General features: G+C 39.7%; 5 protein-coding genes and 1 non-coding gene across 10 annotated transcripts in view; 5 read left to right on the top strand and 1 right to left on the bottom strand.

The window, feature by feature from the left end:
* Positions 1–1,684: 1,684 nt before the first annotated feature.
* Positions 1,685–4,365, bottom strand: LOC146370536 (uncharacterized). The gene is made up of 5 exons (XM_084908903.1): positions 4,098–4,365; positions 3,783–3,892; positions 2,158–2,295; positions 1,958–2,079; positions 1,685–1,876 (listed from the first exon to the last, which is right to left on the bottom strand). Exons 1-5 carry the CDS (start codon positions 4,146–4,148, stop codon positions 1,818–1,820), a joined length of 480 nt encoding a protein of 159 aa, XP_084765029.1. The 5' UTR covers positions 4,149–4,365; the 3' UTR covers positions 1,685–1,817.
* trnak-uuu (transfer RNA lysine (anticodon UUU)) lies at positions 4,237–4,309 on the top strand. The gene has a single exon. It is a non-coding gene; the product is annotated as a tRNA-Lys (tRNA).
* Positions 4,366–4,457: 92 nt separating the features above from the next.
* On the top strand, positions 4,458–6,496 carry hce2l2 (high choriolytic enzyme 2-like 2). The gene is made up of 9 exons (XM_084908902.1): positions 4,458–4,824; positions 4,902–4,944; positions 5,033–5,095; positions 5,184–5,339; positions 5,440–5,557; positions 5,689–5,867; positions 5,971–6,052; positions 6,154–6,278; positions 6,364–6,496. Exons 1-9 carry the CDS (start codon positions 4,765–4,767, stop codon positions 6,378–6,380), a joined length of 843 nt encoding a protein of 280 aa, XP_084765028.1. The 5' UTR covers positions 4,458–4,764; the 3' UTR covers positions 6,381–6,496.
* An 841-nt stretch (positions 6,497–7,337) lies between these two features.
* On the top strand, positions 7,338–11,047 carry LOC146370534 (hatching enzyme 1.2-like). 2 transcript variants are annotated; one of them, XM_084908706.1, is made up of 9 exons: positions 7,338–7,451; positions 7,545–7,596; positions 7,676–7,735; positions 7,818–7,970; positions 8,071–8,188; positions 8,276–8,454; positions 8,550–8,631; positions 8,718–8,842; positions 8,930–11,047. In XM_084908706.1, the coding sequence occupies exons 1-9, from the start codon at positions 7,380–7,382 to the stop codon at positions 8,941–8,943; spliced, it is 855 nt and encodes a 284-aa protein (XP_084764832.1). In that variant the 5' UTR covers positions 7,338–7,379; the 3' UTR covers positions 8,944–11,047. The 2 variants fall into 2 exon arrangements, with proteins under 2 accessions (XP_084764832.1, XP_084764833.1); XM_084908707.1 differs by lacking the exon at positions 8,930–11,047 and having other exon boundaries at positions 8,718–8,850.
* Positions 11,048–11,379: 332 nt separating this feature from the next.
* On the top strand, positions 11,380–17,650 carry tra2b (transformer 2 beta homolog). The gene is made up of 8 exons (XM_084908381.1): positions 11,380–11,502; positions 13,897–14,042; positions 15,633–15,786; positions 15,898–16,086; positions 16,177–16,292; positions 16,947–17,069; positions 17,191–17,261; positions 17,352–17,650. Exons 1-8 carry the CDS (start codon positions 11,479–11,481, stop codon positions 17,360–17,362), a joined length of 834 nt encoding a protein of 277 aa, XP_084764507.1. The 5' UTR covers positions 11,380–11,478; the 3' UTR covers positions 17,363–17,650.
* A 4,864-nt stretch (positions 17,651–22,514) lies between these two features.
* The window catches only part of igf2bp2a (insulin-like growth factor 2 mRNA binding protein 2a), a 61,216-nt gene continuing 58,901 nt past the window's right edge, over positions 22,515–24,829 (top strand). The window contains exons 1-2 of one of the 4 annotated variants that reach the window (XM_084908336.1): positions 22,515–23,086; positions 24,316–24,376. In XM_084908336.1, coding sequence (XP_084764462.1) covers positions 22,912–23,086; positions 24,316–24,376 — 236 coding nt within the window. In that variant the 5' untranslated portion in view covers positions 22,515–22,911. Of the gene's footprint in view, positions 23,087–23,176; positions 23,557–24,315; positions 24,377–24,829 lie in introns of those variants that run through there. The other 3 variants (XM_084908338.1, XM_084908337.1, XM_084908339.1) reach the window with 3 other exon arrangements.

The following is a 24,829-nucleotide window of genomic DNA, read 5'->3' as shown; positions in this document are numbered from 1 at the left end:
GTACTGATGGAACTTAAAACGCTAGTTTGTGTTTTAAGAATAAACAAACAAACAAAGTTGACTCTAAATTACATAAAACAGTTAGTTGAGTTAATCTGCCTGATTAATGGTAAAAGGCGCTTACAGACACTTTATTAGGTACACATTTTGAACCGATCATTGACTATTATTATTATTATATTAGGGCCAACCAGAGCTTGCTGTAAACAACACAAAGAGCTGTTTGTGAGCCCAAAGAGTCAGCCCTTGTTTCTGAACCAAAAACAAAAATCCTGCTCAGTACAAAAAAAGAAAAGAATTCCTTTCACTGTCTGGTTTTTTATAGACAGCATTTCCTGAAGAACATATAGTGTGACTGTTGAATGGTTTTGCAGCTTGCTCTCAGCTGTGGCAGCCTGGTTGCAGCTGCTGAAGCTGTCATCAGCATGTGCATTTAACCAGCTAAGGAACTTAGGATTGAACATGTGTTTGCTATAAGTGAGAGCATGTGGAGAGTGTGAAAGTTTTTCCAGCATTGCAGTTTTGTAACTGCATGGAAGCTTGCTTCTGCCACTGAAAAAGAAATTGGATCCGTAAGTCAAAATTTCGGGTTACCAAAGCGAACGTCTGACAAAATAACTTTAATTTTAAAGTTATTCTCAAATTTTTGAGATAATAACTTAAATTTATTACCTATGGATGCAAAAACTTTTTTTTCCAGTCATGGAAACGAGCTTCCAAGATTGCCTTGTTGATTTTCTGTGAGCAACAACATACAGTAATGTATTATATATTAAGAAAAACAGAAAGATTTTGTATCTACTATGTAAGTTGCCTGCTGGATTTATGTAAACTACAAAATTTGGGGTTGCAAAACCTTAGTTATGAAGTAAGAAATCTAAGTTTTTTTAGATTTTGTTTGCAGTCACGGGTCAGAAAGTTGAGCTGTCAATGCATCCAGGATTACAGCAGTTCAAACTGACCCAACCACACCCTCATCAGTTTGCTAGATTATGATGGAAGAAAGAAACATGTCATCCAGACATGATATCTTTGGGTTTTAATGAAGACTAGATGACATGGGGAAAATAGGGAATAAAGGTTTTGTTTTGCAAAATATTGCAAATGGCTGACAGTGTGTCAATTCTGTCATCACTGAAATCTCATGAGACATGAGAAATTTTAATCTCCTCCATACTGTAACTGAGATAAGCATAAACATTTTGCAATATTTGTCATCTTATTTAATCACTGCATAGAGAAGGTTGACCATTTGTGACTATGTGACTCCTCACTGGAGGGGAGAGGGAGGAGAAACAGGGGGACAAGGGAGGGCGGGAACCACTGAGTTGTAGGTGCTTTTCTACACTGTGCAATATTTGCAATATTTGTTTTTTGTTTTGTCTTTTTTCTTATATTTGACTGTGCAATAATCACTGTGCAATATACTCACTCAAATGAGCAATCCTATTTATCCATATTGTATATTCTGTATCTATATATGTGTATATGTGTATATATGGTGTATTTATGCTTATATCCTTACTCTCATTCCCCTTAATGTATCTGTAACATGCAACTTCTTTCGGTGCTTTGCTACTGGAAACTGAATTTCCCAGAGGAACCCACCCGAGGGATTAATAAAGTTTCATCTAATCTCTAATGTGAAGCACCCGAGTAATGAGAAGCTTTGGAGATATTCACTGCAGAATCATCCCCTTTACTGTTATTTAAGAAACAATAAAATACATTTAAAAGATAAAAACGAATATTTTATTAGCTGTTAAAAATACTTATATACACTTTATTGTACTTATTAAAATAACAGTGTTTGTAAGTCACTGCATCGTGTGATTTCTCTCCAACTTGTAGGTTGGCCCAGGGAGCAAAGCTTGACCTGTTGACAGAGAGAGAGCACATTTCACTCCATGTCTGTATACAGTAAATTCTGTACGTATTCTGTGAGTAATTCCCATACCCTCCGAATAACGATCCTCAACCTCTTCTAGCTGCTGTTTCACCTCCAGGATTTCAGCAAGAAGCTGGCTTGCCTTAATGCTGGCGCTCTCACTCTGGTCCTGCAAACTCAGCCTTTCACTCCTGAAATATATAAAATATATATTGTAGGTTTGCACATGTCACGTCTGCTTCGGTTTTGCCCACAGCACTTCGGAATACCTGTCTGGAGAGCTTTGGCTATTTAGTTGTTCAAAGAGATCCATCTCACTTTGGAGCAGATGACCCAGTTGTTGCAGTGCATTAACGATTTCGCTTTTTTCCATCATTAAATCCACTCTCCGTTCAGTTTCTCTCGTACTGCGAAAGACAGCAGAATACATTATGTAAGGGCTACACATTTAGAAACAAAGGCAAACATCACACCTGGTTATGCATAATTAACTATTTGACTAAATCTAAATGGGCAGTAGGTAATTTTTTCTTTTTTACGTTAACTTATTATTTTGAAATAATTATTGATTGTTCAGTGTAAGGGCTTTGGGATGAGGACACTGTTAGCAATTAGATGGTCACTGTCTGAACTCTCCCAGAAAGGCTCGATTGCGCAACCAAAACAGAATGAGCATACAGTTGTCCACTGCTTTTGACAACCAGAGCATCTGTGGAAATATTACCCAACCCTAACTAACTGTACCCTAACTAAAGGACAAAATACTATACCTTTCAGAAGGTGATTAGTTAAGAATAGAAATATCCTTTACTGTCCCTCACTGGAAAAACTTATATTGGAATTCAAGTTCGAGGTGTGTTTGTATTTCAAATTAATACAAGAGATAAATCTTTATTCCAGACAAACTAATTAAATTTTTTTTATTGTTTTTTTTTTAACGCCAGCTGGCTTATGAATGTCGTTCACTAATAGAGGGAAATCTTTGTATGTGTCTCTATGTTCATCAACAATATTCCTGGAGGAAGAAATGATGTTAAATAGTTTGGATAACACTCCAAGTTAAGACTTGGGAAAGCTAAACGTCACTGATTACTATAAAAAAAATAAACAAACAAAAAAGGAAAAAACACCCCAAGCAAGTCTGGATAGCATCTACCTGAAAACAATTTTTTTTACTGATCGAAGGAAGAATGGATCCATGCTTTTATGTTGTTTACAGCAGCAGAAATGGCGACCCATCAGACCAGGCGACGCTTGATGAGCCCACGTGAACTGTGGTCTCAGTTTCCTGTTCTTAGCTGACAGGAGTGGGATCCAGTGTGGTCTTCTGCTGCTGTAGCCCATTCTACTTCCAGTTCAACATACTGTGCATTCAGAGATGTATTACTGCATACTTTGGCTGTAATCAGTGGTCATTTTAATTACTGCTGTCAGCTTAAAACAGTCTGGCCATTTTCCTTGACAAGACATGTTCACCCAGAAAACTCAGTGGATTTTCTCTTTTCTTAACCATTCTCTGCAAACCCTAGAAATGGCTGAGGAGCAAATTCCCAGTAGATCAGGAGTTTCCTCACCAACAGCTGTGCCATTTTCAAAATCACCTCTCTTCCCCATTCTGCGGCTCAGCTTGACCTTGAAACTTGAATTACATGCCTAAGTGCACTGAGTTTGCCGATTAGATTAGATTGCATGAGGGAGCAGTTCAAGACATGAGGTGTACCTAATAGACTGGTCGATTAATCTACAGTAACAGCCTGTTGTGCACCCACCGACGATAACTGGTATCACATCACAGGAAGCATTATACGGGTTGAGACAATATCGGGTTTTTTGGACACTTTAAGCGTGACAGGCACCCAATTTAATTGGAAACTAAAGTAAATGGGTGGTGTACCGTTTAATTATCTCTTCTTCAGTATGCAGTCTTCTCTGTTGGACCTTCTCCAGTTCACGATTAGTTTCTTCGATAGCACGCCGCAGCTCATTAACCTGCTCCTGCGTCTCCTGCAAATTGCAAAGTTTGCATGCCGTAATTCACAGCTAGCCTGCTGGCAAAGAGTCAAAGCCTGCTCTGTTAACGAACTGGCATCTTAGTTTGTTAGTACTTCTATTGTTTACTTGATAATTAGTAACTTTAGCATCAGTGTACGTAGCTGCCAGTAGCTAGTCATGTTCAGGAAGGCTAGCTTACAAAACAGCGTCGACTTACCGCAGAAACTTCGTCCTGTGTTAGAAATGTATGGCCAGAAAATGCGGTCATGCTGGTATTTTCACGTGGAAGAATTCCTACTGGGATGGAAACTCGACTTTTCCTCTTTATAAATACTGCTTCCGACTGAGTTAGCAGAGCCCGGATAGCTCAGTCGGTAGAGCATCAGACTTTTAATCTGAGGGTCCAGGGTTCAAGTCCCTGTTCGGGCGTGAGAGTTTTTATTTCTTCTACGTTATCAACAAAAATTTTGCACAACTTAGTAATGATTTAAAATTAGCTGCGTTCATGCATTGCACGTGAACTGATGGTAAGCTTAGTTTCAGTAGAAAGAAAACAGCACTCTTGGTTCATGTACACACCTAAAGCCTAAAATTGTACCAAATTTCTGCCAGACATTAAAACCATTTCATTTAAAGCTAGTCATTGATTTTAAGCTGTTATTATACACAGTGAGACCTTACATTATGCCGCTGTTGCAGATGTTGTTTATGAAAGAATCAAACTAATTTGGAGATTAGGCTCACTCACAAACAGCTAACACCAGCCCTGTTATTTACTTGAGGTAATTATGGGTATTATCTAAGGACAGCAGTGGGAACACATATAAAGCTAGGTGTTAGTGCATGTCAAATGGTAACACTGAAGGCATACCTGACTGGTAAAGATGGAGCGGATTATACTCCTCTGCATGGTTTCTATTTGTCTCTCAGCTGTGCAAGCTCAGGTAAATGTGCTTGGGACCGCTGAATTTAATGAATTCATGAACAGAGCTGTAAATAAATTTGTCTGTGCTTTCTGCAGAAATTTTTGTTCAACCAAAAGTGGGGTCCCGCTGGCTACAAAGGTGCACTCAGTTTCGATTTAATTTAAATTATTACTGTGACTGACGTAAAATTGCACACTCCCTCACAAATTTTTTTTTCTTTTTTAAGAATGGAGAGGGGTCAATGAAGAAACAGCAATGGATAAAATCATTAAAACCAACGAGCTTAAAGGTAAGTTGCACACACTTTACTTGAGGGGTTTTCTTTTGCAGATTCCCCAACTTGCTGTTAAAAAACTTTAATCTGATTTCTGCATCAGCTACGCAAATCATCGATGGCGCCACCACCCTCAGAGAGGGAGATATTGCTGTTTCCTCCGGAAGACCCCCCAGAATCTGCTTTGCACGGAGCTGCCTGTGGTCCAAATCAGTGGATGGACATGTCTACATTGCATATAACCTCTCACCTGAATACAGTATGTTGTTTTAGCGTTCGAGGCATAAGTACATGCAATGGATTACAGTCTTCTTTTTAATGATGTATGAATTACTCGCCCCTGTTAAACAACTGAACAGATGAAATGGATACAATGCTGATAAAGACAGGAATGGCCAACATAGAGCAAGGTACCTGTGTGCGTTTTGTTCCACGGACTCACCAGAGAGACTACATCGACATCCAGCCAAAGTCAGGGTGAGAGCTGAAGCGTGGAAAGTTTAATTACATAAAATTCCTTTTGTAAAATGTATTCAGGTTTTGTTTCCTCTCCAGCTGTGAATTCACCACTTGAAGTTACTCTTCTGTCCTCTTATGTGTTAATCCAGTTGCTGGTCCTACCTTGGTGCGCGTGGTGGAAGGCAGACTGTGTCTCTCCAGATCCCTAACTGCGTCCAGGTTGGAGTGGTTTCCCATGAATTCATGCACACCTTGGGCTTTGTGCACGAGCAGTCCCGCTTAGATAGGGACAACTATGTCACCATCATGTGGCCAAATATTTCAAGAGGTAATTTTAAAGTGTGCAGGGGTTGGCATTGTGGAAAGGGAATGAAAGCTTTAACTGTATTTCTGCACCGATTTTCAAAACAGAAAATTCATTTTTCCAACAGATCGATTGAGAAACTTTGAGAAGTTCAAGACTGACACTCTGAATCTGCCCTATGACTATGGCTCGATTCTGCACTTTGGAAAGTAAGTAAAAAATGATCTGTTAATCACTCAAAATATTATAATTTACCCCCTTTATTTTAAAATATATTTATAAGCCGATACATATTTATGTATATGTTTAGATATGCCTACTCACAGCGTGGGGAAGCAACCATCCTTCCAAAGGACAACAACAACATCCAGCTGGGCCAGGCTTTATCTCTCAGCCACATTGACAAGCTAAAAATCAACAGACTTTATAATTGTGGTTAGTACCAAATGTCCTGAATTAACTCCTAAACACACTGCACATCACTGTCACAAATGTAATTTCTTTCTGTCTTTCTGTTCAGATGACATGGATGATTAGAGACCTGGCTGAATGGAAGTGAACCAGTAGTAAAGGCCAATTTAACAAAACTGCAGTTGAATTATATGAACAGTTTCAATAAAGATTCTATCAGCAAATCCTTGGTGTACATGAAAGTTTGTGCGTTTTAAATTGGATATTTCGCTTTATGTAAAAATATGTCTCACAATAGATAGCCTGGTTTGAAATAGACACGTGGCAAAGCACTCAACAGTAATATTACAGATCAATAAGAGATAAAGAGTAATAAAGCAGAGGCAGGGTAATAAGGTATGTGAAGAATCTTAGAACGGGTGACTTGATCACATTAAACAGGAGATCTGAATCTGTTTTAATGAGGAAGGTTAAAGAACAAAGTCTCTGGTAATAAATAGACATGTTCTCTATATTTAAAAATGTGCTACCTTAACTGAAGATGCAGTAGTTTCTTCTGTTCATCCAATCACCACGAGGGAAGTTTTCATAAAGTGCTGACACATGAGAATCTTCGCTTCGTCACTGCCCTTCAAAATTAGCCCCTTGATAAGAATAGAAGCGATATTTGGAAAAGGATAAAGTTTTGTTTTTATATATTTAACTGTGTGACAAAAAATTACCGTTGCCAAGACAGTTATCATCTGATAGCATATCACAAAATCACTAGTTGCCAGCTCAGTCAGACACAAATTGCTGGTCTGTCGGGCTGAACTCGGACAGCAAAAACACCTTTAAGTGCCTTGTTTCTGAAAGTGCTGAATCTTGCACGCAATAAGTACAGGGCATAAGTGAAGGTCAGCATCAGGCCCACCTGTTATGGATCAGCAGTGGATTTAGAGTAAATTACACACACCGCATGATGAGGGATCTTAATCATGCTTCATCATCTGAATTGAGGCCCAATCAGTACAGAGCAGCGGAGGAGAAGTGGGTATATAGATTCAGCGGAGGTGAGGAGTTCATTTAGCTCCTGCATCAGGAGAGTGCTGGATTGAAACTGGTGAACCAGCCTGAAACACAACAATGCATTCTTCCATTATACTTCTGGTTATCTTGTTTGGCTTGCTGACCCAGGCGAACACAATACCTGTTAAAGTAAGTATATAATTAAGAGGAGTATATAGACTCCTTTTTTCTCGTCTTGTCATGCTTTGCAGCTGAAATATGTCAACATTTTTTGTGCGACAGAATTCGACTGGTGTGCACGAGGGGAAAGTGAGGTTGAAAAGGAAATTCTCTGGTGGGTCACGATTCCTTGCACCTCATCTTGCATTTTCACAGTGATTTTCTGTTTATTCCATATTTATTTTTGTGTTCAGAGGAAAATATAGAGCATGATGAAATGACCACAATGGATCAAATCCTGGAGGTCAATCGCAGTAAGTGAACTGTAAATTACATAGAATTGTACTGATGTCAGTTTTTTCCCTGCATATTGAAAAGAATGTATTTTCTCATCAGAGATACGAGCCCCAAGAGGAATGTCAATAAGGGACGGCGATATTGCTGTTTCTCATGTAAGGAGTGCCATAACCTGCCCTGGCAACACCTGTCTGTGGCCTAAATCTGTAGATGGATTTGTCTATGTACCCTACATCATCTCTCCACTGTATGGTATGAAGCTTTAAGACTTAAGGAGATGCTTCCGGTTTCTTATATCCCTTTATTATTTCATATTTTGCCTTTTTTGTGCATTCTTTCACCCTAACTTTAGACGACATGGACAGAATCACCATAGAAACTGGAATGCAAGACATTTCCGCTGGAACATGCGTTAAATTTGTTCCCCGCACTCACGAAGGCAACTTCCTTGACGTTCAGCCTAGATATGGGTGAGCGTGACTCCTGCTTATGGCTTCTTACAGTGTGCCGTGATGATTGTACATACCGTAGAATTTGTGCTCTGCATCCCTCCCTAGCTGCTGGTCATTTCTGGGGCAGACTGGGGGAAGCCAGACCCTGTCACTGCAGACTCCTGGGTGCATGTGGTCGGGAATCGCTGCTCATGAATTCATGCATGCTCTCGGCTTCGTACACGAGCAATCCCGATCAGACCGTGACAACTATGTCACAATTATATGGAAAAACATCATGCCAGGTTCGCACGTTTTATCACTACGTCATTCTAATTGCAGTGGCTAGATTTTTCACAAAATGAGTGTGAAGGTGTTTTGTTTTTTTTGTTTTTGGCAGAGCACATACATAACTTCAGGAAACAGGTGACAAACAATCTCAACAGCCCATATGACTACAGCTCTGTCATGCATTATGGACGGTGAGTTGCTCTCTGATTCAACATAATTATCTGTCATTTAGACTCGGGCATCACTGTATCATATATGTTTTGCATCTTTGATACAGATATGCCTTCTCTGAAGATGGCGGACCAACAATAATCCCCAAACCAGATCCCTATATCCCCATCGGACAGCGAGATGGTCCTAGCGTAATGGATCTTCATAAAATAAATATCCTCTATAACTGCGGTTGGTAGATTTATACAGTAAACTGACAGTTGTTAGAAAAAAAGTTGAAAAGGACTGACTAGATTTCCTCTCTGTTTCTCACTATAGCTACCGATGACTAACTGGATCCAGAAACCTCTGCTGTAATGTCCTGCCAGATGTCACAAATAGTTTATTACAACTTCTCAGCTTGAGATGATAATCTGGGCGACAGTGGTTTAACCTGAGTCTATAGCAATGTATATTTTATTTTCACCGTCTAGTCTGCACTTTGAGCTTTTATTGATTCAAGACCTTCTGCCGTGGGGTGTTATAAATTACCAGATAACAACTAAAGGCTGCATTTCTCTAAAGTGCCAAAAACAAAACTCACCAGTTTTAAGTGCCCGCTGATGCCAGTAACATCATTGTATCCTATCTCCGATCTATTTTATGGCTCTTGTCTATCTTCTGCTTACTTTAAATTAAAAATAAAAAATAAAAAATGGCTAATGGTTTATTTTTATTTTCCAGAGACAGACTACAAGTTTTAAAAAATAGACACTGCTTTCAGGTGTAAAAGTAGAGTAAATGATTTCGCACTTACATACGTGAAATGAAAACAGTATAAACTTCACATATGTGAAAAATAAACAGTGGATGTTATTAGGCAGATTTTTTTTGTCAAGAGCTGGTAAACAAGATGTTCAACATATTACCATTTTGAAGTAACCAAAGTCACTGACATTTAATTTCACAGTAAGCTGATATCTCTGATCTCTCAGGGCCGCTGTAGTTTTGGACTTGAGCAAGTCCATTAATGTCGTAGGTGCAAATGGAAAAGACACTGGACAGGTGATTTTCACTGAGAGAAGATCTGTGTCTGGATTTGTTGAACTTCATCCCTGAGAAAGAGAACCAATGTCTTCTGAGCATGTGTCCTTAGGTGTTAAAATGATCTCCTCTTTGAGATAATAAAAACCAGCAGTGATACTGACCTGAAGTGCTCAAAACCGAATGAAAAGTGCAACAAACTGTGTGATTCACTGCTCTTGCCCTGGTGAAGTTAACTATGCAAACTGCAAAATCAACAGTATGGTTAATTTTTAGCACATCACCTGCCACAGTATAAATCGATGGAAAAATATGAATTTCACTTCTGGGTTAATTTTACTCACTTTCACAATTTCACTGCTGTAAATGTCTGACATGTTTCCCTCTTCTTGATGGATAAATATATTATGATTTTATATATGCAATGGGGACTTCAATAACAATGGTGCCACCCCCTAGAGAAACTCACACATGTCACTCTCTTTTTGTAGCTTTTAAGGGTGCCGATATTACGCTGCTGCAGCATTAAACTGTGCATTCTGCCAGGCTACATAATGTCTGGGAGTTTATGCACCACTCACTGTAGAATTAAGCAAAACTTGCCAATTATCTTATTGTAGTGTTAAGCTAACACTTACTTATGTACACTTCTTGGCCACTTCATTATTTACACCTTCCTAGTAAAAGATTGAGCCTTCTTTTCTCTTTAAAGCTGCATAAATCTTTTATGCCATACGCTGAACAAGGAGCTGATCTTGTTTTGGTGAGCCCCTGCATTTTAGTTGTAATGAGTGTTTTTTGAGTTACCAGGTGTTTTCACCCAGAAAACTGCCACTCACTTTTTTTTAATTCTCCATAAACCATAGAAATGTGCAAAAAATAACAGTAAATTAGTAGTTTCTGAAATACTAAAATCAGCTCATCTGGCACCAACAACCACGTTGCATTCAAAGTCACTTAAATTATCTTTGTTCTCCATTCTAATGCTCAGTTTGAATTTGAGGAAGTTGTCTTTGCCATGTCTACTTGCCTACATGTTTTGAGTTGCTGTTGTGCCATTTATTGATTACATATTTGCATTAGAGAGCAGTTGACCAGGTATACTGAATAAAGTGGCCAGGGAATGTGTATACTTGTATTTCCTTAATAAGGATTAGTGCAGAGTTTGCATGTTTCGGTTTCTTTCACTTCTCCAGTTGTTTTGTCACATTACTGTCTCCCTCAATCACTTCCATTGTGTTTTGTGAGCTTTTGTTTTAATTTTTATTTTGCTATTTCAGTTGTATGTGTGTTTGTTTTGTTTTTTTATTCACCTTCTGTCACAGAGTTTTTCTATTTGCTGGCATTGTACAAAATAGACTATATTTCTCTCACAGAAGAAATGCAAAAAAAAATAAAAGAACTGAAAAAGTGCTGATGAAGTAACTAAACTACAAGCAAAATAGCAACAGGACTTGCTATAAAGTTAAAAGTTTACTGTTGTTTTTGGATTAAATTGTGATAAAATGTTGGCATATTTGCTGTGCCTATTTCACATTTTCATTGCCTAACTGTTACATCTACTCCTACCCGTACCAGTTTTAAAAGAAATTTAAAAAAAAATTAACATCGTGCAGAATTAAGTTCAGCTTGTTTCACAACACTCCGAGTTTCTCACGTGGCCCCTTGGGGGAAATTCTACACGTAACCAAATCTCGTGTTTGGCACGTAAAAACGCGATAGCCAGCCCCGAGACTGCTGGATCTTTCTAGATGCAGACCTGGGGGTGGAGCTAGACTCTCACACACTGAGACTGTGTAGTGTAGATTGTAGACTATCTGTCAACAATAGATTAAATTTCAAAAATGAGTGATAACGACAAAGGCCGGGTACGTATACATTTTATTACCGTTTGTAATGCATTAAACATTTTAAATCCTTGGGTTTGACAGGGTAACTGAAATTGTAACGGTAACAACCTTATTCATATTTTGTTGGCTAGTAGTACCCAGCTTACCTTGTTGGCACAACTCTTTGGTCGAAAGCTGGGTTTTAGAAAGAAAATAAATTGCACAAATTTAAACATTAAAAGGCGATTTTATGCGCAACGGATGCGAGTTTTTAGTTCATCTTTAGCTACCTGGCTAAGACTAGCTTATAGATGAAAGCTAGGCCTGGTGCTTTTTTTGTTTACGAGCCGGGGTTTGCACTGAAAACACTGCAATGTAGGCAAACATTTTTATAACGTTTTTAAATTGTTAAAACTCAGTAATTTTCATGTAAATTTTAGCTTCTTCGTCTGATTCGTCTGATTATTGTGCGTAGAAACCAAAAGAAATATTTCATGTTGCGGATTCAGTGGAAGACATTTGCCTAACGAACTGTTATATTTTCGCTGTTTTGTTGTTGTTGTTTTTTGTTCGTTTTTTTGTTTTTGTTTTTGTTTTGTTTCCCCCCCCCTGTTCCCCGGATTGAATTATATCATGTTACGTCTGCTGGTTATTAATCTTTGAATGTCATTGTGGGTTTCCTTAGTTCTTAGGCAAAACAGCAATTTAAAACAAAACTAACGACCTCAAGATTTGACCTTTTTTTTTTTTTTTTTTTTTTTTTTTTTAAATCATTTTTATTAACTCATGCAGCTCTCCCACACCATCTTAAAACTGTTAAAGCTGATACGCCACAAGCACCAGCATTATGGATAAGTTTGATTAATACTTGCTGGGCTGACTGACCTGTGTGCAGTAATATCCTTCCTGTAGTGAACTGTTTAATATCCCCTCACCTTGCACAGCTCCTGAATGCTTCTGTCTGTTTAATGGGTGTGTGATATGCCCTGTGTTCCCATGTTATTAAATATATGTGGGAGGGCAAATGGCAGATTAAGAAAAAAGAAATGAAGAATTTATTTTCTGCATGTAAACCCATATTTTGAACTGGTTTGTATTAGTTCCTTCAAGGTGCTGGGTGCTTGTTGCTTAACTAACAAGTTTTTTTTGCCTCTTATTGGATTCCTTTTTTTTTGTTAATATCTAATCTTTAAGGTTTTCAATATATTATGTAATCGTAACAGATAGCAAGAGTTTTCTGTCTTTGCATTTCCAGAACAGGTTTTAAGTGCTGCTCAGTACAAATGAGTGGCTGCTACATCTTGAGGTCGTTGGAGCAAATTTTAGACTTTATTTTGGAGTTATCCACTTAAAAAAATGGAGACAGTGTTGGTAGTTTTAATCTTGATCATAAAATATTCACAGTCAGTGGTTTGATGAACACTATGGTGACTTAAAGGCCATTTGTCAGAAATTATGTAAGAAGGGTTCATTTGGGAAAATATATTGTTAAAGGAAGGCAAAGGGAATCACAAGAAGTTACCTTCACATCCTTACCCTTCAGTTTTAGTTGTAATTTTTTAAAAATGATCACACCCGGTTTTACCTCTCAATTATTCCAAATTGTTTTTGAGGAAGTTCTTAGGAAAAGTGGCCAGAAAAACACAAAAGTGAAAGCAAAACCACTGAGCGTGAATATTAATAAAAACACTGGCAGTATGTATAATGTGGTCTTTAACATTCCCATTAATGTCATTAGCTCGTACTACTACTACTACTACTACTACTAATAATAATAATAATAATAATAATAATACCACATTAAACGTTGAATGAGCGTGCAGTTTTAATTGCAGTCATATATTCTTCATCCTTTTCTTTTTCATAAAGGTTAAGGTTGGACGAAGAAAATACGGAAGAAGTCCACTTTATTTTCAATAATATGAAGCTCAGATGTGTGAAGCTGAATTGTTGAATGCATGCTAAAACATGAGGAGGGAAGAAGTATGGGCAGTGTGTGAGAGATGGGGAAGTAAGAAGAAGTAAGACAATTGAAGAAAGAAGAATAATGTCAAGTAATGAAGTTACAGAAATGAAGTTAAGGAAGTAATCTGGATAAGGTCACTGCGCTAAGTAAATTTCTGGTCTGTTTGTCAAATGCGTGCATGTTCTTCTTATTCAATACACACACATTAGTTTAAATCATTGCAATTTTATCTCACAACTGACAATTTTCTTTTTTTCCCACTATCTAACAACTTATTAATGTAAACATATTGATGTCATATTATCCATGGCTACACAGCACTCCTATTTCACAACCCTAAATTCAGTTTCCTTCCTGTACTTTTCACAGGATAGTCTTAATTCTTAAATACACAGTAATATTTTGGCAAATGTATGTGTTGATCACTTCATTGGTGCTGATAAAAAAAATGTGTGTGGTTCGTTCAGGAGTCTCGCTCTGCATCCAGGAGCGTGAGCCCACGGGGCTCTGGGAAGTCGGGGAGCCAGTCCCCAGCTCAATCCCCTGCCCACTCAAAAGGAGGCTCCCACTGCCCCCACTCCAAATCTCGCTCTCGGTCAAGGTCAAAATCTTGGTGAGTAATACACTGGCATAAAATTCTCTACTATCGATAAACAGACTCAATATGGCCACTTTCATGTTATACCCACCCTGTTCAGGGCTTCACGGCAAGAGAATCCTGGGTTCAAACCCAGACAGGGGACTTCTCTGTGGAGCTGACTTCTTCCGTTTCTCTGGCCATTGACAAATCTTGCAAAAGTTCAAGAGTTTCACTTCCAAGTTGTTGAAAAAAAACCCAAACAAACAAACAAAAAGACATTTACATCTGCATTGTCTGCCAATTTCTGCTTCATGTGTGAGTGAGTGTCCTGGTCACTGTGCTACAAACGCAGTGGCAATGTCAGTAGATCGGACCATGCAAGTAAAATTTACACTTTCAGTGCAAATTTTCAGTGGGGAATTAAATGTTGCAGCTCTTGATGGTTGACAACACAAACACTATTCAGTTAAACTATATGTTCATATTTCATTGAGGCACAACGCAGCTTAACGGTTCAGTCTCAGATGTTACGTAGTTGTCTGCAGCCCCGGCAGGTGAGAGCCTGTGTCTATCTCTCACTCCCAATCTCTGTGACGGGAAGTTGTTACCAAGCGAAAGAGGCACGAGCCGGCGGGTTTTGCAGTACTTTGATCTTAAAAAACAGAAGGTTTGTGTGTTGGCTACGTCACAGGAAACTGGCATTTAACTAGCATCGCTAAGTTTAGCCACACGCTGCAAATTAATCTGACATTGTGCGTGTTTTACATGATGCAAAGTGCCACACATTTCATCAACGTTTAAATATGATGTGGTTATAGAAGACTGTGAGTAATGGTTTTAAATAGCTCTTAAATACACACACAGTATTTCTGTGTGCAGTGTTTCATCCATTAGACTGTGTGCACTTCTACCTGTTTTCTGACTGTTTTATTACTTTTAGGCTATTAAAAAAATATTTCTATCCTTTAAATGACTAGTAAATTAGTTGCCAGGAACATCCCTACTGGATGGTGTCAAATTATTGGATAAGCATGCAAAAAATTGCATCTGTTCATCTCTTTAATATTATTACTCCTAGTGGTGGTCCCAAGCCTGGATAAATAGGAGGGCTGTGTTAAATAAAACAAACATGCAGATCAATCCACACTGTGGCAGCCCCTTGGGAAATAAGGGAGCAGCTTAAAGTACCTCCAATAAGACATTTGACTTGTGCATTCTGTTTCCCCATTCACAGGAGAGAGACTTTTTACTCTGTTTGTAAGGTGCAGGGGCAGCACTGTCATTCAGCAATACAGCACCAGGTGTATTTTTGACAGAAACACTTTAAGTTGCACAGAAATCCAAAGTAAATTGTCGGTTTTCAAAAGTTTGCGGCAATGTGTACAAAGCCTTGTCGGAAATTTGACGTCACAGAGGGTTTAGTGTTAGAGATTGTGACAGTGGTAAGTGGGGTTACTTTTCACTAGAGTCTGGGATGTTTTGGCAGTTATTTTAAGTATTTCATGCTTTTTTTTTTGGTCCATGCTATAATTTTCATAAAGACAAATGTAAATTTTTGGAATTACATGAAAATTGCCAGAGAACATATGAATATGGGTTGTTTGTTTCTCTCGCTCTCTATAGGTCACATTCCCACCGCTCACGGAGACACTACAGCCGATCCCGCTCCCGGTCCTATCATCACCGATCTCACAGTAGGTCCTACAGCGGAGAGCGTCGGCGCAGAAGCCACAGCCATTCACCCATGTCCAATCGTCGGAGGCACATTGGCAACCGTGTATGTGCTTAGCAATGTGTGATATCTAAAAACCGAGGATGTATTGGTTTAATGAATGATTTTAATGAGAAAATGATCACATCCAAATCTTGAAACCTTTCAAATTTGCAGGCTAATCCAGATCCGAATTGCTGCCTGGGAGTCTTTGGCCTGAGCTTGTACACCACAGAGAGAGATCTGAGGGACGTCTTCTCCAAATACGGCCCCCTGGAGGATGTCTCCATTGTGTATGACCAGCAGTCGAGGCGCTCCAGGGGCTTTGCTTTTGTGTATTTCGAGAACACAGATGATGCCAAAGAGGTACAAGAACAATAATAAATAAACCCGCCTGCCACACCTATACTTAAAATATCCTCTAGGACTGCAAGTGTAATTTATGTTCGCTTCCAGGCAAAGGAGCGAGCCAATGGCATGGAGCTGGACGGGCGTACAATCAGGGTGGACTTCTCCATCACTAAAAGACCTCACACCCCAACACCTGGAATTTACATGGGCCGGCCCACATAGTAAGCAATCTCTTTGTGTGGAATAATTAAATATGTTTTTAAACAAAGACACAGTTAAAATGCTTGTAATATAAGACAGCTCTAACTTATGGACACATCAAAGCATCTGAAATAAAATTCTTAGTGTTACTAAACCTGAAAAGTAGTGTTTTTATTCAACATTTAATCAGTCAACAGTAAAGGAAAAAAATAAAATAGAAACAGGCTCTTATAAAATTAGTCCCTGTGTCATAAGTTGTATCCAGTTGAACCTAAAATGAACGCAGAGATTTTAATGGTAAAAATGACACAACTAACCTCTTCAAAGGCCTGAGCCACACGGGCTTAGAGACTGGTCAGCAAATCCCTGGCCATCAATGATCACTTGGGAAAATATGCTTTCTCCAACCTCTTGGCGGTTGGTTGCTAAGGTCTCAGTCACACACCCCTAGAGTCTAGTCAGTGACCCCCTGATAACCACAGGTAACTAGGGAACAGTGTAAGCAAGTAGGTTCTGGCAGTTGCTAGGTGAAATTTGTGAAAAAGAGGTATATAATGCTGCACCAAAAACCTTCTTTTAAATCTTTTTTATTGGAGGTGAGAATGTAACAGTAAAATAATGCAAAAGTACGCTTTGTGTAGCGTGAAAAATCTTATGTTATTGTTTTTGTGTAGCGGAGGAGGCGGTCCAAGCGGTCCCCGACGCTATTCACGTGACTACGACCGTGGTTACGACCGTGGATATGACCGAGGTGGATATGACCGCTATGATGACAGGGACTACTACAGATCATACAGGTGACTGTTAAAGGATATCAGCGGTTACTTTATTCTCATCGTGTCGTATTTGGGTTTGCTGTTCTTTATTTTATCCCCCTCTGACACTGACAAAAATGATAAACGGTCTTTGTTCCTCTAGAAGGCGATCTCCTTCACCGTACTACAGAGGCGCTTACAGGTCTCGATCGAGGTCACGGTCTTATTCTCCCCGTAAGTCATTTCAATAAAGTATCAGATGTTTTTATTGAAGAATCCAGCATGTTGTATTGTGTCATTTAATTACCCTGTTTTGTTTCACAGGTCGATATTGAAGGCTTCTGTCCCCTTATCTTCCCAAACGTGCAGAATTTTTTTTTTTTTTTTTTTTTTTTTTTTTTTTTTGTGGGGGGTTGTTACGTTTTGTAAAGACAGATATGATTGACTTCAGAGTACATCTTTCTTACTCTAATCATCAAACATCTTTTTGCTTAAAATACATTAAGTATAGTAAATTTATGAAGCGGTGCTTTCATGTTTTGAACGCCTGTTGTAAATGTTATACTCATGTCAGATTTTTGTTGTATAGTGGAGCAGATTAAAAAGCAGATCTGTTTTTCCCACCTTGACTCGTGTCCTTCCTCGCAGTATTTTATGCCTTTTACAACAGACTATTGCATTTACAAGATAGTTGTAATGCTGACATGAATATATTAAAGCCTTGACTTTATCATATTTATGCAGATTCTTTCTACAGAATTTTAAAATATCTAGTGCAAGGCGTTTCTATTGATTTGAGTTAAGTTAAATTTTCTGGAGGGCTTCGTATAGTTTCAAGTGGGTGAGGATAACATCAGGAATAAAACTGCTTTGATGAAATAGTAAAACACAAAAGTATTTTAATCTTCCTGTTAAAAGCTCAATCACTCAGGCCTCGTCCTTTCCTTACTGCAGCTGTTCATGCCGACCACGTTTAGCTGGATGGATTTGTTATTTTTTTTTAACCAAGCTGGAACTTTTTAATTAATTTATTTTCCCCCTAACTTTTCAGACCAGAGTAAACAGATCTGACCAGTTAGACAACTCGTTTGGCAACAAGCATAGCTTAAAACTCGCCTCTGTGCAAATGGTAAAATTATACTATTTTGGGGGGTTTTTTAAACCTCAAACACAGCTAGATGCTTCTCTGGGTCAGTTGGCTCTCTGAAATCAAAGTAATGAATCCAGAATTTCAGTTTCTCCCTTTTCTGGTTTAGAAACATCAGGATCTGCTCATCGTTGCTTGGTGTCAACAGTGTGTTTTTGGAGGACAAATGTTCTGCAGAAACGCAACGTGTTTGATGTTTATACGTTACAAGTTCTGACCTCCTCCACCTGGGGTAGTAACTCATCCCTCACCCATAGCTGGCACTATACTGTTTTCTATCTGAGATCTATGGTCTTGGACTTGAATGTGCTAATTCCCGTGCAGGTGGAGGAGGTCAAGTGTCTTGGGGTCTTGTTCAAGAGTAAGGGAAGAGTGGGACATGAGATTGACAGATGGATTGGGATGGCGTCCACAGTGATGCAGATGCTGAACAGATCTGTTGTGGTGAAGAGAGAGCTGAGTATAGAAGCTAAGCTATCGATTAACCAGTCCCCCTACGTACCTACCCTCACCTATGGTCACAAGCTCTGGGAATGTAGTTGCGGATACAAGTGGGAGAGATGAGTTTCCTTTGAAGAGTGGCGGGGCTCGGTCATTCAAGAGGGACTCGGAATAGAGCTGTTCCTCCACGTTGAAAGGAGCCAGTTAAAGTGATTCAGGCATCTGACTAGGATACCTCCTGGATTGACAACAAATGGTGAATGTTTGCAGATAATTCAGCTTCTACCATACAAACTGCAGATAACCACAGCAATCGCAAGTAGCCAGGCATGCACCCTGACCCCCTGCATGAGCTGGAGGAGGTGTCTGGGCTTCTCTGCTCAGACTGCTGCACCCACAAACTGAACCCAGTTAAACGGTAGAGGATGGATGGATTGACCAATTCTGAAAAATCTGGGCTTTCGTGTCTCTTTTTTGCAACATGCTTGGCGCGTAATGGCCTAAAGTTGGACCTTTTGACATCTGTTGGTTGCAGCAGTAATGCACAACTTCTTCTCTGAAAGTGAATAGTCTCTGTTTCTGGTTTCCATTACACAATTTCCAAGTTTCACTACAACTTAGACAGCAAGTGGGGAATGTTTGCAGATAAATCCGCTTCTTCAATGCAAACTTCAGGTTTTAAGTCAACCAGGGGAATGATCTAAAATGAATATGACTTCTTAGGAGAAAAATACACAAAGAGGAGTTTGTTGATGCAATCATGCTGACCCTTATTAACATTAAATTACATATGGATCCTTTTTTTTAATTGTTAATGGTTGATAATAAATAGGGGTTTTAAGGGCATGAACTTTCCGTTAGTTTCCAAATGCCATAAAAAGCTGGAGTACTATCAGGCTAATTGGTGCTTCTAAACTGGCTGTAGATACAGGATTAAAGTGCTGCATGAATAGCCTGAAAACTATGAATGTGGTGGGCAGCGTAAAGTGCTTCAGGTTGTCAGTAAGACTAGAATATCAATATCATTTTCCAGCCTGCTTTGTTGAGGGTCAAAGGTTACCAAATTGTAGTACAGCAGGTTTGTCCACAATAGATTCGCCTTGTATAGCCATAGAAAACGTTTATTTAATGTCAGAAAAAGGTGAGTCATTGGACTGCTTTATTTTTTTTTTAACGTGGTTTTGAGGAAAACTGATCCGTGACTAAATGCAGCTAAACAGCCACTGTGAAATCAAGTCAGTTACACCAAGCACACTGTTTAAACCTTCACCACAAGGTGAAGCAAGAGCCTCGGAGTAGCACCTAGCTGCAGGAAAGCAAAGTCCAACATCTACCCCTGCTGGTCACAAATGGTCCAAATCTGTATCCATGACATACAGTACATTACATGGAAAAATTACTTGTTGGATTCTTCGCTTATTGTAGTTTTTGCCAGAGAGGAGAGGGGGAGGCGGAGAGGCAGAGCTCATGTCTTGTAAAAACAGGCAGTTTCTTTACTCAAAGGGTCGGTTCACCCAAATTATTAAAAAACACACAATCCCCCCTCTTATCTCAAGTGAGATCAAGCCATGCAGATAATTTTTGTTTTATTTGTCCAGGCTTTGCAATATCCGTTCTGAGATTCCTCGCTTCACGCCAAGACCATTGAGGTGAAAGGACTTAATTTGTGGTGTGTACAAGCACCTCAAATTATTTTTGGTTTTGTCCAGAATTTGGGTGATTAACTGTTAAAATTAATTAGATTCCCACGGTGGAGATATTGACAATTTTTAAAAATTCAAAATCTTAAAATTAACCATATCTGATGTATTTGATGCCCTCCAGCTGTTTGCGTTTCACTGAGTAAATGGATGCTTTACACTTTGGTTTACTGCACAACCAAGCAAGAAATTGACCCTGTAATAGACACACAGAAGATACAACAATACTCTAGATTCACTAAATATATATCAATATCACTAAATTCAGCTCTGATTTGAATGGTTATTTTACCCCAAACCTTATTCAACGGTTTATTTTGTGGACTTTTGTGGCTTTAGTGCTGAAATTAATAAAACTAAATACTTTGCAAGGGAGCATTGTAACTTCCATAATTTATAAATTAGTACTTTAAACCTTGAATTAAAGTAAAAGATGTTAGAAATGATAAATAAAACAGTGTTGGGCAAGGATACCGTAAAAATTAATGCAAGTTAGACGCAAGAAAAATTCACAAAGATGTTTTTTTTTTCACTACCAAAAAAAGGGGAAGACCAGCAGAAAGACACCAGCAACCAGTGACCACACCTTGGAAAGTGCATAAGCCTATTTATTTCCATATTCTACCACAAGTCTACATGTGCAGTATGTGTGTAGTGAGTTTTGTTCAGCAGTTCTCAGCACGTTCCCCAAATGTCACATCCCTTCCACTCTCAGCTCAATTTTCCCCTCAGAGTGGAAATAATTTTTGGGTGGCTGGCGTGATTTGTCAGCACACTGACCTAATTGGGCATAACACATAAAAAGAACACATGTAAACAAACCCTGCTTTTCACGGGGAAATTCAAATGCGGCGCATGGATGTGATTTTATGACTTCTATACTGATCATGGGAAGTGGTAACATTAATAAAGTAGCTATTAATGCGTTTAAAGCGACTTAATGACTTGTTTGAATGGTGATTCTGATCTCTAAGCGATCTCTAAGACCCAAGACAACTGTGTTAGCAGGTCACCTAGGAAAGTAACTAAAGAGCTTGTTTTGTAAATAGGCCACAGTTTGGACATTCCTCTGTTCGCATACTGACGTAAACAGGGCAGGGATGGTCAGTACTGCTGCTGTTGGCACTATCTCCACTACAGTGGGGTGGCAGTAATGTTCCAAGGCACAGGCCAGTCACATGTAGAAACACTCAGCTGCTGTAAGCACGAGGCTCCTCCCCCTTCTTCGGTAGTGTAGGTAGAAGGACTACACATCCATGCACGAGCCCTGCAGCCACAACCTTTCACTGACATTTCAGCCTTTGTTTGAAATTCGCCTTACATATTTAACAGTGCTTCCCTCCCAAACACACCCATCCGTGCGCACACACAAAAGAGACGGGATGCTACATCATGCGTAGGGTAATATATATATATATATATATATATATATATATATCTGAGTGGCCTGAGTGGCACCGCATGGAGGGCGCATGCAGCACAAGGCCTGGGATCCCCTCGCTCCTTCTTATCAGCAGCTTAAAATAAATATTTGCTCCTTTTTTACAATTTGCGCACTAGGGCTGTTGGTACTATTCAAGGCTTAAAAATGGAAACTGTCGCCACCTTTAATTAAAAAGTGTAAAAGCCAATAAGAGATATTGGTGCCCAAAACAGATGCCTCTGGTAAGGCTGTATAAGTCATGAATATAAGTAGTAATAAGTAGCTAATTCACCATTATTCCTGCAAGGACAGCGTGTACAGGCAAGCCAAGCTTTCACTTTCTGTATTACTTAAGACAGTTACGTTCATATTCTCTCTTTTTTGTTGTTGGTGTTTGTTTTTTGATTTGTTACAGCTTTATAATTATATTCAGATTTTACAAGATCACAATTATTACCTGAGGTGGTCTTATTGGAGTGTAATATATGCGTAATAACAGGTGTTCACGGTCGAGGATTGGGCCCACATCTTACACGCCGCCATAAATCCATATTTTTATGTGGCTCATAAATAAATAAAAGGCAAACTGTGGGGATCAGTGACACTCTTTGAGTCGACAAGTGCAGTGACAACGACTTGATTTTCCACACAGTAGCTCTTTTTTTTTTCCTTTCTTCACTCCCCCAGCCTGGAGGGACCCGTGGCACGGCCCTTATTATGATTTGTTAATATAACCCCTCTGCCTCCTTTAAGCCCATCCCTTTGCTGAATGTACCCACTGCTCATCATGACACTTTCATACCCTACTGCACTTTCTGTGCTGGGAGAGCAACAGTGAACCCACATGCACCTCCAAACATTTTTTTTCTTGTGATTTTAAGGGAGATTTTATTTAGAGGCGGTGCTTGTTGGCTCCAGAGTAGCGTCGTAGCGACGACACTTTTCCCTCAGTCCCTGTTAAAAGAGTTTGGCCAGGGCCAGTTGGTGCCGGGGGGTCGCCTATAGCTTAGTACTATCCTGGGGGGGTGATTGCTGCGTCTTTTTTTTAATCCCAGCAGATTTTTTTCTATTTTCTATTTTATTTTATTTTTTAAATTTTTTTCTACTTCTCTGAATATCGCCATTCTCTCACTCTAAGATCTGATACCCCTTCGAGATTTTTCCTTTCAGATCATGAACAAACTATATGTTGGGAATTTAAGTCCTTCGGTCACTGTCGAGGACTTGAAGCAGCTCTTTGGGGAGAGGAAGCTGCCAGTGGCCGACCAGGTCCTACTGAAATCCGGCTATGCTTTTGTGGACTTCCCCGATCAGAACTCGGCCATAAAGGCTATAGAGACTCTTTCTGGTAAGTGTGGATTTGATAAGTGATGCTGCTGGTGACAGGGAAATTTCACAGCGAGTTTAACTGCAAGACGAGGTTTAAAAAGCACAATAGGTCAGAGTGTCCGAAATGTGAAATAGGCTGTTAAGCAGCTCTTGTGTTATTTCTTTTACATATATATCTATATCTATATGTATATGTGTGTGTGTGAGAGTGTGTGTCTGTGTATGTTGTTCGGGACAGTGTTTGCGATCACATCCGTGTGTGCCATCAGAGTTTAGATGAACGCTCAGTCATGCACGCTCCAGCAAAAATTGGATAAATTATCGATCACAGGACACACTTGGGGCTTTAGTGCCCATTTGCCTAAAGAAAGCACGAGTCGTCGTAACGCAGTTAACGCGCACAATACCCTATATTTTGGGGATTCCGATAGTGCGGGGCGCTACTTTGCAATCACCCACTGGAATGTATGGGATGGTCTGATGGTTCGGGTAGGCATAATTATTTTTCACTTATTTTTTATCTTGATTTTATTCAAGAGAGCACGGCGAAGCGAGCGCGGAAAACTTGTCAGATTCGTGTTCCTCTGATGTCTGGCTATGTTTTTACGAGGTGTCTTGGAGGTGGGTCACGGGGGTCCAGAGGAAAGAGCTAATAAACAGGTAGCTGAGGGGGGACGAGGTGAGACGCTAATTCCGTGCTGCGCCAGGCCACTCAATAGTAACGAAAAGCCGTGTTTGAAAGCCTCGCCGAAGAGCGCTTCAAATTCACCCTCCGAGCCGGGTCAGCACGGAGAATTAGGAAAAACACCTACCTAGAATAGAAAGAGTACAAGTCAATTCTCCTTTGCAAACCATCTCCTCTTTTGATGTTGCATTCTTTACTGGGAGCTGAAAAAATATCCCTCATTGCACTGTGAGGGTTGTGGGAGTGGAAAGCATGGCTGCCCATTTTCCCCATAGTATATAAGCTTATCATGCTTCATTTTGGCGCCGATACCCCCCCAATTGTCACCCACAGGACCTCACCCCGAGTTGGGATTAATGTAAACGTATACAGTTTGTTCGCCGCCGCGCACACAACGCGCCCGTGTACACTACTTTTTTCAGGGGTTGGCTATTTTGAATGGGGACGCACCTACTTGGTGAAGTGATTCAAAGTGTTGGTGTGTAGGCCTACCCAGCTTGCATTGTTACTTTTATGAACACAACAGCTAACGCTACACTATCAATTGTTTTTCGTCCCTACAGGTAAAGTTGAATTACACGGAAAGGTGATAGAGGTAGACTACTCTGTTCCCAAAAAACTAAGGTAGGCCTACAATCTGTGACACACACGTTCTCCACAAACACACACGCATTGTATCATACGCCTATACTGTGCCCCATGGCAGACTTGTGTGACCTGTAGGCTTCCGCTGTGAAATATAGCGAGCAGATTTTCCCTCTTTTCTCGGCTGCCGTGTGTGATTTCTGCCACGCTGTTGCTGCTTTGTTTCCTGGCCATTAAATTGCGATTGTGTGGTGATTAGACAAAGGGAGTTGAAGGGGTGGGTGGGTGTTGGGGGGGCAGAGAAAAGGGCGATAAAGAAACAGTTTAGTCCCAACATCCGCACAACACACGGTGGCTGCTGCCATATCGCGTGATTTTGCAGCAAGGCCTATCCCAGTTTAAAACATGGACTCACGCGCACACGCTTGACGTGTAATAATTAATATATCCTAATTAAATCTCACCTAAAGGCTGAAATTAAACTTGGTTCAA

This window comes from Perissodus microlepis, chromosome 16 (assembly GCF_051167445.1).
Source record: "Perissodus microlepis isolate ML-2025 ecotype Zambia chromosome 16, ASM5116744v1, whole genome shotgun sequence".
NCBI classification, from domain to species: Eukaryota; Metazoa; Chordata; class Actinopteri; order Cichliformes; family Cichlidae; genus Perissodus; species Perissodus microlepis.
This window is presented reverse-complemented; position numbering and strand designations above follow the sequence as displayed.

Coding starts and splice junctions, on each gene's coding strand:
- LOC146370534 (XM_084908706.1), top strand. CDS start 7,380: ATGCATTCTTCCATTATACTTCTGGTTATCTTGTTTGGCTTGCTGACC. Junction 7,452..7,544: donor CGAACACAATACCTGTTAAA/GTAAGTATATAA, acceptor TTTGTGCGACAG/AATTCGACTGGTGTGCACGA. Junction 7,597..7,675: donor GTTGAAAAGGAAATTCTCTG/GTGGGTCACGAT, acceptor TTTTGTGTTCAG/AGGAAAATATAGAGCATGAT.
- tra2b (XM_084908381.1), top strand. CDS start 11,479: ATGAGTGATAACGACAAAGGCCGG. Junction 14,043..15,632: donor CGGTCAAGGTCAAAATCTTG/GTGAGTAATACA, acceptor CGCTCTCTATAG/GTCACATTCCCACCGCTCAC. Junction 16,293..16,946: donor TACATGGGCCGGCCCACATA/GTAAGCAATCTC, acceptor GTTTTTGTGTAG/CGGAGGAGGCGGTCCAAGCG.
- LOC146370536 (XM_084908903.1), bottom strand. CDS start 4,148: ATGACCGCATTTTCTGGCCATACATTTCTAACACAGGACGAAGTTTCT. Junction 2,080..2,157: donor AGCCAAAGCTCTCCAGACAG/GTATTCCGAAGT, acceptor TATATATTTCAG/GAGTGAAAGGCTGAGTTTGC. Junction 1,877..1,957: donor TGAGGATCGTTATTCGGAGG/GTATGGGAATTA, acceptor CTCTGTCAACAG/GTCAAGCTTTGCTCCCTGGG.
- hce2l2 (XM_084908902.1), top strand. CDS start 4,765: ATGGAGCGGATTATACTCCTCTGCATGGTTTCTATTTGTCTCTCAGCT. Junction 5,340..5,439: donor TAACCTCTCACCTGAATACA/GTATGTTGTTTT, acceptor ACAACTGAACAG/ATGAAATGGATACAATGCTG. Junction 5,868..5,970: donor GTGGCCAAATATTTCAAGAG/GTAATTTTAAAG, acceptor TTTTTCCAACAG/ATCGATTGAGAAACTTTGAG.